The sequence below is a fragment of the Gymnoscopelus braueri genome (assembly GCF_963280865.1).
Source record: "Gymnoscopelus braueri genome assembly, chromosome: 3".
Taxonomy (NCBI): domain Eukaryota; kingdom Metazoa; phylum Chordata; class Actinopteri; order Myctophiformes; family Myctophidae; genus Gymnoscopelus; species Gymnoscopelus braueri.
Genome location: NC_137612.1, coordinates 25,134,437 through 25,146,612, shown reverse-complemented (window position 1 = coordinate 25,146,612; position 12,176 = coordinate 25,134,437). Strand labels below are relative to the sequence as shown.

The 12,176-nt window shown below is 43.9% G+C and overlaps 1 protein-coding gene across 1 annotated transcript in view; it reads left to right on the top strand.

Moving 5' to 3' along the window:
• The first annotated feature begins 658 nt into the window (after positions 1-658).
• Positions 659-12,176, top strand: part of dhrs3b (dehydrogenase/reductase (SDR family) member 3b) — a 280,407-nt gene continuing 268,889 nt past the window's right edge. Inside the window, exons 1-3 of the mRNA XM_080423487.1 lie at positions 659-1,346; positions 11,641-11,784; positions 12,097-12,171. Of these exons, the coding sequence (XP_080279613.1) occupies positions 1,152-1,346; positions 11,641-11,784; positions 12,097-12,171 (414 nt within the window). The 5' untranslated portion in view covers positions 659-1,151. The remainder of the gene's footprint in view (positions 1,347-11,640; positions 11,785-12,096; positions 12,172-12,176) is intronic.

The window sequence follows — 12,176 nt, the reverse complement described above, 5'->3', positions numbered from 1 at the left end:
CCAGGTGACATTATTTCAGAACAGATTCTCATTGCAGAATGTAGCCTGATAGGTTTAAAGATCATAAATAGTTTGTTGTGAGACCCATGGCTTGGATTAAATAAAAAGTTTCAATCGCACAGAGGGAATATATCTTCTAGAGCAGTGGTTCTCAAAGTGGGGTTCGTTCGGGGACCCCCAGGGGTCCTTGGGGGGGGTGGGGGTAGCCTGCAGGGGTTCCCCTGCAAAAATAGTTAATATGGCTGGTTAATCATTTTAACCACTTTATCCATATTTTATACTTTGGCTATTCAAAAATAGCAGATCTACAAGGTCATAGCGCGTCACTTCGTGCCAAGCTATGAGCTTGTAGATCTGCTATTTTTCAAAAACCATCGAACATTAGTGGAAAATGTTGGCAATTTTTTACACAAATCTTTGCCTCTGGGGGTCCCTGGCACATAACAATTTTAAGATGGGGGTCCGCAGCCAAATACATATAATTTTGGGGGTCCTTGACATGAAACGGTTTGAGAACCACCGTAATCTAGAGATGACTAGACTTTCAACTGTAGGCACCGTGGGGGGAGATGAAGGGAGGCGCAGGCAGCCACTAGGAGCAGACATCACCCCCCACTTAACATGTCAATCAGGATTATAATGCTCAAACAAAACTCCCCTCAGGTCCGTCCAGGTCCTTTCGCCACCAGAACGAGAAAAGCCATAAAGCAAAGTAGAGACTAGACAGAGTCGAGAGTAGAGGCGGTAACGTATAGAGTAGGAACACAAGACACACCGAGCCCACAGTTTCAGTAGTAGAAGCGCTCGATACGGAGAAAGACGCGTCGTTCCGACCCGTTTCATGCTTAGGCTGTTAAGGTTATATTAGTAATAACTTATTACCAACCAACGACCAGGCGTTATGAGCGATCACTCACTCTTTTTCTGAGCAGTCTCGTTGCTTAACATGTCAGAGCAGCTCCACGAAGTGACAGGGCTTTCCTTAACGCTTCGCTTGTGGATTATTGGGTGAAACGCATATAGTGACTGCAAACGATATCGTCCGCATACGGGATATAATAACTCTTTAACATTTGCGTCTCTATTATTATCCGAGTGCTCGCAAACTTGCCGTTAACAATATATTATCTACCCCCAAGAAGCAATCCAAGATGGATTTGAGGAGCGTGGGCTGTATGTTTCTTTTCCCGGTGCAGATGATCTATTACGTTCTGAAAGCAAGTGTTTGCTCGCTGTTGCCGTGCAGACGGAAAGACCTGAGCCAGGACGTGGTGTTGATCACCGGCGGGGGACGAGGCATCGGACGGTACCTGGCCAAGGAGTTCGCCAAGCAGGGGGCCAAAAAGGTAATGGTGTTGCAGCCTATACTCTCTCCCAGCAACAACCCCAAGTGCTGCTGCATAGTTGCACGTTGTATTCATTTCAATTCAAGCCTACTAAACTTGCAACTTGTTGCACGTTCGATCGTGCACTTAGATTTCACAGCAAATAGGCTAAATAAGTGTGTCTGTGAATATAAGTTATTGTTGTTTTGACGTGTTGTTGTGTTACATAGGCTTTATGACTAATGGGTAGATCAGTGGTTCTCAAACTTTTTCATGTCAAATTGATATATATTCGGCCATGGACCCCCATCTGTAAAGTGTTTGTGCCAGGGACCCCCCAGAAGCAAAGATTTGTGTTTGTTTTAAACTTTAAAAAAATAATATTCAAATATTTGCACAAATCTTCAAGATGTTTCAAAAAATTGCAGATCTACAAGCTCGAAGTGATGCACGATGAGCTTGTATATCTGCTATTTTTGTATAGCCAAAGTATGAAATATGGATGAAGTGGTTAAAATGATTGTGACACCATTAACTATTTTTGCTGGGGACCCCCTGGTACCCTCCCAAAGACGACTGGGGGTCCCCGGACCCTACTTTGAGAACCAATGGGGTAGATGGTTACTGAGCTCTTCTCAAAACCTTCAATGTCATGCAAACTGGGGGTTATCCTCTTAACAACCGTGGCAGGTAGAGAGTCCACCCTTGTAGGCTACTCCAACACCCTTTCCCAATAATAACATTCAGACAGGGAGTAGGACTGTTAAGTAATTGGTCCAATAAGATGATTGACACTTGACTTCAGTTAATTGGTTCAAGTATTGTATTTGTAGGACAGTTGGGGTCAGCTGGAGGGCAAGTCTGGAGAGCCTCACTGATACAATCTAGTTCAGGATTGGGCTGACATCCATTCTGACATGCTTCTGAGTGATGCATGCTGTTCTATGACAGATTTGAATGATGTGAGTAGAAGTGTGCTTCCAAGTGTGCTACAGGCTGCTCTGTAACCAGTGGCGTGGTTACAGATTTTGTGTGTGTGTGTGTGTGTGTGTGTGTGTGTGTGTGTGTGTGTGTGTGTGTGTGTGTGTGTGTGTGTGTGTGTGTGTGGTCTACATGTCTGCACATGTGCACAAAAAAACTTTACTTTAAAGCACGTCATCAAAGCTTTTCCTGTTTTCCCTGTTCCAAAGCTCTTAGCTATTTTGGGCAAAGCATGTGCACCATCCTAAACTCTTGCCAACACAACAAAGAGACAAAATAAGACTATACGATTGCAATGTACAAACTGTCTTCTGCAGACTTGAAATTAGGGGGTTACATTAAACGCATTACGGTATTGCAAATAAGGTACCACCCTTTGAGAACAAAGTTGAACACTGGCTGCACAGTAGCCATAACTGTTGCAAATAGCATAAAGCACAACTTAAGTAAAGGTTAATCTTAGATGACAGTCACAAAGTCATTGAAATATATGTAACAATTGAACTTAAGAAAGATTTTGATGGTAGAGTTAACCAAAAGTAACTAAGAGTTATCACATTATTTAAATGGATGAAATCAGGGACTAATTCATCTGAGGCGGCAGTGGAGGTAGAGCTGCCGGTTCGATCCCGGGCTCCCCCAGAGTTGTCGAAGTGTCCTTGAGCAAGACACTGAACCCCTAATTGCCCCCGATGAGCAGGTTGGTGCTTTGCATGGTTTCCCCCGCCCTCAGTGTATGAATGTTTTTGTGAATGGGTGAATGTAATGCACAATCATTGTAAATAATAAAGGCGCTATATAAATGCACCATTTACCATTTATTTAACAGATTACATGAATGACATATTTTTTTGTGATCATTTATATATTTATTTAAAGATTCAAGACAATACAGAAGACTGCAGTGAAGAGTCAAACAGAGTCAAAATGTGGTTAACACTTAAACCTATATTGACCAGGGTCCCCCAGGCCTCTATACTTGGTCCACTCCTTTTTTCCCCCCTCTTCACCTAATCTCTTTTGCTGAAAATAGCCGATCTACAAGCTCACAACAATTTCTGCTGAATGTTCGCCCCATAAGGACATTAGGGTTCATGTGAGAAAACAAGAGGAGGTGTACAGATGACATCAAAATTGTGAATAATAATGATTTATGTTTTTTTTTGTAGCAGGTTATATTCTCAAACACAATTTTGCCAACAAAGGAGCTTGGCCTGCTCTAGACTAGAGGACTACCCCACCCAGCTAAACCATGCACTCTGAGCACTTATAAATAGACCAGACTTCCCCCTCCCCTCCCCAACAGGGAACAGGCACTTGGGCTTGAAATGCTTCGGTGACTACATTGATAGGTCCTACTGGTCAAACAAACAGTTGTTGACTGTTCCCTTCAACATTTCAGGCTAGGCATTTTCTAACATGCCACCAGACAAAATATTATGTGGACCATGTGCCACTGCTGTCCCATTAGCTGTAAGGTGTTAATTCCAACGCTTACTGTTCGATACCACACAAGCTAGTGGAACTGGCCCTGAGCAAGCAAGCACCACGTCCCAGAGAAAATCCAAAACGTCATCCTTGACTATTATAACAACTTTAGTCTGAGGGTGTCCTCTGGGACTTCAACGTCAGAGTGGCATTGTCTAGAGAAGGGTATCATTACCGGTTGCACGCTCTGTGTGCCTTTTTGCACTGGCCATGAATATGCTCATGAACTCGTGAAGTCTGCGGAAGTGGAGTGTAGAGGTCCAATGTCCAGATCTGGCAAACCCCGTTTAGAGAAGCATTCATGGATGACCTCACGGTAACAACAACATCAGTGCCCGGATGCAGATGGGTCTCGAACAGCTCATTACATGGGCAAGAATGAGCCTCAAGCCTGTGAAATCCAGGTCTTTGGTCTTAAGGAAAGTAACTGACCAGTTCCACTTCAGTCTGGGAGACACCAAAATCCCATCAGTGTCAGAAAATCCAGTGAAGAGCCCTGGGCAAGCTCTTCACCAGCAATATGAAGGACACCGCTGCATGCCAAGGTACCAGCGATGACCTCCACACTTGGCTCTCTGCTGTGGACAAGTCAGGGCTTCCTGGAAAGTTCAAGGCCTGAATCGTCTCCTCTGGCCGCAGCTGATCTATGAAGTCCCACTCACCATCGCGGAGGGCTTTGAAAGGAAGATTAGGCTGGTCCTGCGCAGGTGGCTGGGCCTGCCACGGAGCCTAAGCAACATTGCACTCTTTGGTTATCACCAAGCTGCAACTTTCCTTCAGCTGTCTGGCAGAGGAGTTCAAGGTCACTCGAGCGTGAGAAGTCATGGTCTACCGAGATTCTGTTGACACCAAGGTCTCCTCAGCAGGTGTAGAGATCAGCCCAGGAAGGAAGTGGAGTGCCCAGGATGCAGTGGAACGGGCATAGGCAAGGTTGCGGCACAGCATCCTGGTGGGCACTATGGCTACTGGCCGGGCTGAGCTTGGTAGTAATCCAAAACCTTGCTACAGCAAAGCCACAGGAAAGGAGCATATTCTCAGATGCTGCTCAAAGGCCTTGGGAGATGTGCGGTATCAGTGGCGTCACGACCAAGTGCTGCTGGCAGTAGCAGTCACCATCTGCGCTGGCATTAATAACAGCAAGCGGCAACACCCAACCAAGTGAACAATCGCCTTTGGTCAAGCAGGCAAGAAACCTCAGCCCCAAAAAAAGACCCAGGGAGGGCCTGCTCGCAACAGCAAGGGACTGGCAGCTCCTGGTTGACCGAGGGAGACAGTTGAGATTCCCGGACATCATCGCAACTAGCACACTCCGCCAGACATGGTCTTGATGTCCATGGCAAGCAAGCAGGTCATGTTGCTTGAGCTAACTGTCCCCTGGGAGGACCGGATGGAGGAAGCTCAAAGAAAGGAAAAGGGCCAAGTTTGCAGATCTAGTAGCTGAATGTCGGAGGAATGGGTGGAAGGGTGCTTCGCAGGCCAGTCTCTATATCGGGTCCTGAGACTCAGGAATTTGTGGACTGCGCGGGGGCGAAGAGCCGCCAAGAACATCTTTGAAGCTGCTGAAAAAGCTTCCCGTTGGCTCTGGATAAAGAGGGGGGATGCGTGGCATAGTGCGCTACCTGGACACAAGTCGGGGCCTGATCACCCCCGGCTGGGAGGGTGTCTGATGTAAGACCCGAAACACCCCATGACCCCGCTTACATCACTGACGAAGTGTCCAGGTTGCACCATAAGGTGTATCAAAGTACAAGCAGTTGTATGTTCACTCTCATCAGATGAGAGTATAGAGAACAAAATAGCAATAATTCCCACCGTTGTATGCAATGAGTTGCAAAATTGACAGCTACAGGTTGTCATTTTCTGTGCACAGTGTGTGTTGGACACTGCACTGTTTCGGCAATGCTCTCTCTAAGGACAAATCCTAGCAGGTGAATACGGTGCCAAAAAAAAAAAAAACCTGTGAAACACTAACTGCCTTCTGCGACCTTTCAATACCAGCTAGCTCCTCGGGGGAACAAGCGAGAGGAAACCTGTGGGTTTTAAAAGCTATACTTTGCAGCTGCACAACAAAGGATGTCACCACGCTTTTCAGCAGCCCCATTGTTGGGTATTATCAAGGTGTGAAGGCTTTGAAAACAACACCTGTGGTAGTGTGCCTGACAATTACTCCCATCCTAAAGGGATGCTAAAAAGAAATAGGACGTTCTTTATGGGAAGCACTAACCTTTAAGAATGAGAGTTCAACCCCAGTTTGAGCCCTCTTTCTTTGTGACTGGCAGCCGGAATTCCCTCTCTCTCTGTCTCTCTCCTGGCTTTGGTGTTTTTCACGGTATGGGGAGGACTAACTGCAGCATTGATGAAAGAATGAGATGGAGTGCAGGGATTGTGTGTGTGTGTGTGTGTGTGTGTGTGTGTGTGCGCTCGCGCGTGTATGCATGTGTGCGTGCGTGCGTGCGTGCCTACGAGAGTGCATGTGTGTGTGTGTGTGTGTGGGGGGGGGGGGGGTGCTTCTGGTGTGCTGTTAAGGGAACCGTTACACAACGGAGCACTGAGACAATAAACCACAGCGAGCGAGCATTTACAAAGGCAGCATCCAAGTTCAGAGCACTGGGAGACGGCTTTCAGGGACTGTTCCAGTGAATGGTTCTCAACTTTAAATGGCATATTCACACAAAAGGCTCCCCAAAGCTCCTTTCCACTCCAAGCATATTTCCTTAACGAGAACTCTAGAACAGCTTGGTGGTGAAAATCATTGTGATCATAATGTTTTTATTCTCCACATAAAAAAACTACAAATCTACAAGGATGAAGAGAAGCAAACCAGGGCACTGACGACAGGCAGTGCATGCATGCACGTGTGTGAGTGTGAGTGTGAGTGTGAGTGAGAGAGAGAGAGAGAGAGAGAGAGAGAGAGAGAGAGAGAGAGAGAGAGAGAGAGAGAGAGAGAGAGAGAGAGAGAGAGAGAGAGAGTGAGTGAGTGGGAGAGTGTGTTGTTGGGCTGTAGGCGGGAAGCACACTGCTCCCAGCTGGGTATTGCCCTGCAACTGACCCTGCTGTCTCCGCAGTAATTAGACAGCGGCAGGCGACTGCCTCCTGAACTCCTCCTGCCCCCTCTGTGTGCCCCCCCCCCCCCCACAGACACACACTCTGCTGGCCCATACAATGGGTGTGAAATGGAGGGCTCATACCCACCCAGCCTTACTTTCAAACCTGGGAGATGTGTGCTGTCAGGACTATTGCACATTCAAAAATAACCCTCCACGCATCAGCAGATCAGCTGCTGTTGTAGATCGTTCTATTGTCTTGTGTCTTATGTGACTGTTAAGCATGATTTCGTATTTACTCTGATCTTGCACAAGTTGCTCTGGATAAATTATATATATTTTTTATTTAGGTAGATAGATAAATAGATAGATACACACACCTGAACAGGTGATGTTATGGAGGGAGGAACTCTATATGGGCAGGATTTCCTGTTAGGGCAATGTCACAATTCCCTCACTAGTAAACATTTATTTATTTTCCATAATTTGTCTACAGGCGAAAGCTACAGACCTGGAGCACAGGCAGATACTGTATATGGCCCAAACCAAAATGTAACCACATTAAGCTAGCTACAAAGGAGTGGGGCTTAGCGTCCAGTCAAAACTGGTAGATGATAACCAGGGACCGTCATTTCTCTATCAATCTCTATTTCCCCTATACAGTTCAATAAAAATAGTGTCTGAGAGCATTTTGATACTGATGTCACTTGAAAACAAGGCAGGCGTGTTGACAGAAGTTGGCTTGAGCCCCTTAAGACACCCGAGCAAAGTGGAAGCCAAGCGAATGTGTGCCCACGCACTCGATGGTCGCTTTGTCCACTAAGCGCCACCCAAGCTGCATACCGATAGGGTGGGAAATCAGCTATAATGTATTTAGAAATTGCATAATAGTACTTGACACTGAAAGTAAATGAAACTACGAGTTGGATGGGAATCAGTTATAAAGTATGTGGAAACTGCCCATAGTTTTGACTACTTTGAATCGACAATGTCCATCTAGAAATGTTCATATGAAATGTGCTGCTCCCCATTATTGTTGTAAATTTGAAATCAATCAATATTAAGCATGAACTGCATGGTCTAAAATGTTATAATATTAGACGTCAGGGGCAGCAGGGTCTTGAAACTGCGTAGGTTTATGTATGCCTGTGCTCCAGGTGTGCAGCCTCCCCCGTCTCTTATTTGCTGATCTTTAGAACAGGGGTTCTCAAGCCTTCTCATGTCAAGGACCCCCAAAATCGAATACTTATATATATATATATATATATATATATATATATATATATATATATATATATGGCCCCCAGAAGAGAAGATTATAAAAAAAAATCAAACACTTTCAAGTGACACGCTGTGAGCTTGTTTATCTGCTATTGTTGAATAGCCAATGTATAAAATGGGGTTAAATTGATTGCGATGCTGTATTAACAAATTTGGCTGGGGACCCCCTGGAAGCCCCCCAAGCACCCCTGGGGGGTCCCCGGACCACACTTTGAGAACCACTGCTTTGGAACCTCATTAGGTGTGCAATCAGTTAAAGCAATCACTGGTTTATCAGTTAAAGCAATCACTGGTTTATCAGTGATAATCAGGGGCCTTATGCAAGGTCAATAGACTAACTTAATGCCGGCAGACAGAAACACCTAAACGAAACACCCACAATTAACATTATTAAATTAAATGCCACTGTGAATCAAGGCAATTAGAAGCTGTGTTTTTTTAATGGTTTCTGTCCTGATAGCAATTTGTCCTGAACATTGTTTGTTCTGATAAGTGTGTGTGTGCGTGTGCGTGTGCGTGTGCGTGTGCGTGTGCGTGTGCGTGTGCGCGTGTGCGTGCGTGCGTGTGCGTGTTGTGATGGGTGATAAACCTAGCAAATTAAATAACAAGTAACAGGAGAGCGCAGTTTGAGTGCCACTATTTAATGAGAAGTGTCAGCTTTGTTTGTTAGGCTTGAATCCTATTAAAAGCTTTGGGTTATTTATCAAGAACTGTCCGTCTTCACTGATTACTCAAATGGGCTTGCAAATGAAGCAAACAAAAAGCACAATGAAATGAGGACAGGAGGGTGGGTGTTGGGCAAACATTTATAGCACTGGATCTGATAAGGATGTGAAGAATGTGACCCATAAGGAACGTGATGCTTTCCCCCATCCATTTATAAACCCTGACCTTATGGACCTTAAGAGTTATATATTTATATGACTTTTAATTAATTCTGCCAACCTTCTCTTTGGATAAGTAAAAGCTTTTAACATTCGGGAAAGTAGGTGAAAATATACATTGTATTGTGCAACGCGTTGTGATCGGCTAATGTCGGCAAAGAGATTTGGTGTAAAAGGGAAAAATAATGCGGCCAAGTACAGACTCCTGGGGGACCCCAGTAATTCAGTAAACTATAGTGTTTGAGTTTAAAGGTCCATACTGGTGGTCTGGCAGGTTTAGCCCATTGACTTGGACTCACTGTGACAATGAGACTTGAAATTTGCTTGAGATAGGTAGTCCATCACACTATATAATTGTGGCAGGACTTATTGTCACTGTAATGTTTGCGTTATAACGCATCTAAAAGACTGATTGAAAAGTCTAGCCCAAAATTGAAAAGATAACATATTGATTAAGATTGACTTAAAATCCATAACTTTATTTTAAGTGAGTAAAACATTATTTTTGATCAATCTGTGTGTTAAAGGTAGGGTAAGTGATTTGCAATTATTCAAATAATTGCAAAATGGGTCTATGTTCTGATAGTGCTCGTTACTATAGAGTGTCCTGTCCATATAAAGAGTCTCCATGTCTCTCCAGCTCTTTATAAAACAGAAAATGTATTTTGTAGTTTTTTTTTTTTTTTTGTAGTTTCATTTCCAATTTTATCCAACCAGGACAGAGAACTCAATCAGGATATAGATTAAACAAGTGAAATTGGAAGTGATGACACTTAGAAATGAGCAGACAAAATTTTAACTGGAACACTATACAAATTAAGCTTAAAAATGGGTACTTTCTCCTGATTGGCTGAGATTTTGACACCTACCGAAAAATGTATTTTCTGTTTATTAAAGAGCTGGAGAGACAGGGAGACATCTGTTACTGAACAAACACTCTATAGCAATGATTACTATCAGAATATAGTATTTTAACCTTTTAACAAAATACTTTTTGTTTTAACCAAAAAATATCACTTACCCTACCTTTAATGTGTGTTAATACAAAATAACTCAGTGGTTCTCAAAGTGGGGTCCGGGGTGTTTCAGGGGGTCCCAAGCCAAATTTGTTAATACAGCATCACAATCATTTTAACCCCTTTATCCATATTTTATTAGATTTATTGACAGAGTTATAATATGAATATCCCAAAATGAACATTAACAACCGTTAATGGATAATAATAATAAGGGTACAGCCAAGGGCATTTTGGATACAAAATGGGCTGTCTATTAGTTCAAAGCACAAGACATGATCAAAGATAAGATAAACCTTTATTGATCCCGGAGGGAAATCAGCATCAGCAGCAACAGCATTAGAGTGAAACACAGGTAAGAAGAGTAAGAGTCACAAACAAAACCAAGATAAACACAAATAAAAAATAAAAGTCTCAGTGCTGCAGATGTGTTTTGATTTTATTTATTTGAGAACAGAAGCTCCAAAAGACCTGAATTAAAAAATATATTTTTAATTGCATTTTGTGAGTTTACTTCCTTAAAAATACATTCATCCGTGTCCCAGTGAGTGCAATAACTGATTGCAAACACAACAATATCATAACCAGCAGCTGGATGTATATGTGCACAGATAAACATTAATTTAATACAATATAATGGTGAGGTAAAGGCTGGCCCATGTGCTCACAAATTCTCTCTCTCTCTCTCACACACACACACACACACACACACACACACACACACACACACACACACACACACACACACACACACACACACACACACACACACACACACACACACACACACACACACACACACACACACACACACACACACACACACACACACACACACACACACACACACAGGATCACTTTCCAGAGGACTTTCTGCTCAAATATTAACCTTGGTCACGGGCGACCAGCCAAACCCCACACTGGCCCCCTCAGCACTTCACACACGCACTGTTTTCAGACTCCCTGACCAGAAATGACGGGGCTCATCTGCCCAACCGGCCGTGTAATCTCTTTGAGAATGTGTGTTTGAGAGATGAGGAGGGCTCACCCCCTGATTTCATTACCTTTCCCTGACCCCAAAGACTGACAGATCTAATTGCCCAATCAGTAGCCCCCCCACCTCCGTCCAACCCCATGTTCTCTGCTCAAATGACCGGCCTTCATTTAGTCTCTGAGGCAGATGAAGAGACAGTTCATTCACACAGCAACCCCTCGTCCCCCACCCCCCTTTAATCTTCCCCCAAAACTATTTGTAGGACTGAAAATGGCCTCTCTGTTCTCCGAATGAAAAGGGTATTTCTACCCAAAGATCTCCCCCGCTCTTAGACCAGGTCCCAATGACAGATAAATGACACAAAACATATGCAATGGCAGGCTAGATAGATAGATAGATAGATAGATAGATAGATAGATAGATAGATAGATAGATAGATAGATAGATAGATAGATAGATAGATAGATAGATAGATAGATAGATAGATAGATAGATAGATAGATAGATAGTTTCTTATCTAGCCGAGCAGCTCACTTGGAATTGGTGTCTGCTCCATTCCTATTGTAAAATTGCACTGTTTGCTTTCTGTCAGTATTAACTTTTGAAAATGCTTTTCTTTCTGGATAGGTGATCCTGTGGGGCCGCACAGAAAAGTGCCTCAAAGAGACAGCCGAAGAGATATCACTCTCTGGAACGGAGTGCCATTACTTCCTATGTGATGTGGCCAATCGAGAGGAAGTATACAGGCAAGCGATGGTGGTTCGGGAAAAGGTATGTTAACTTGAAGTCAGTGAAGTAAAGATGTTCTTAATGTGCACAGAGATGTCACTTTGAGTTGTGAGTGCTTCACTCCAGAGTTTATTTTCCTCCCACTTTCCCTCTTGGTATTGAGCTCAGAGCTGCGTCTCTCTTCCCCATCTGGCATATAGATTACTGTGCAATTGAAATGTTTCCATAAATGCAGTAGGATATTGCTGTCAACTCTGGTGCGCTGTAGTGCTATTATCTTGTGAAAGAGAGGAGATAGTGGACGACATGTGCGGGAGTGATGTGTCTGTTTGACCGCGGTGCTGTTCTTCTCAGGTGGGGGATGTTACAATATTAGTGAACAACGCAGCAGTGGTCCACGGCAAGAGTCTGATGGACAGCGATGATGACGCACT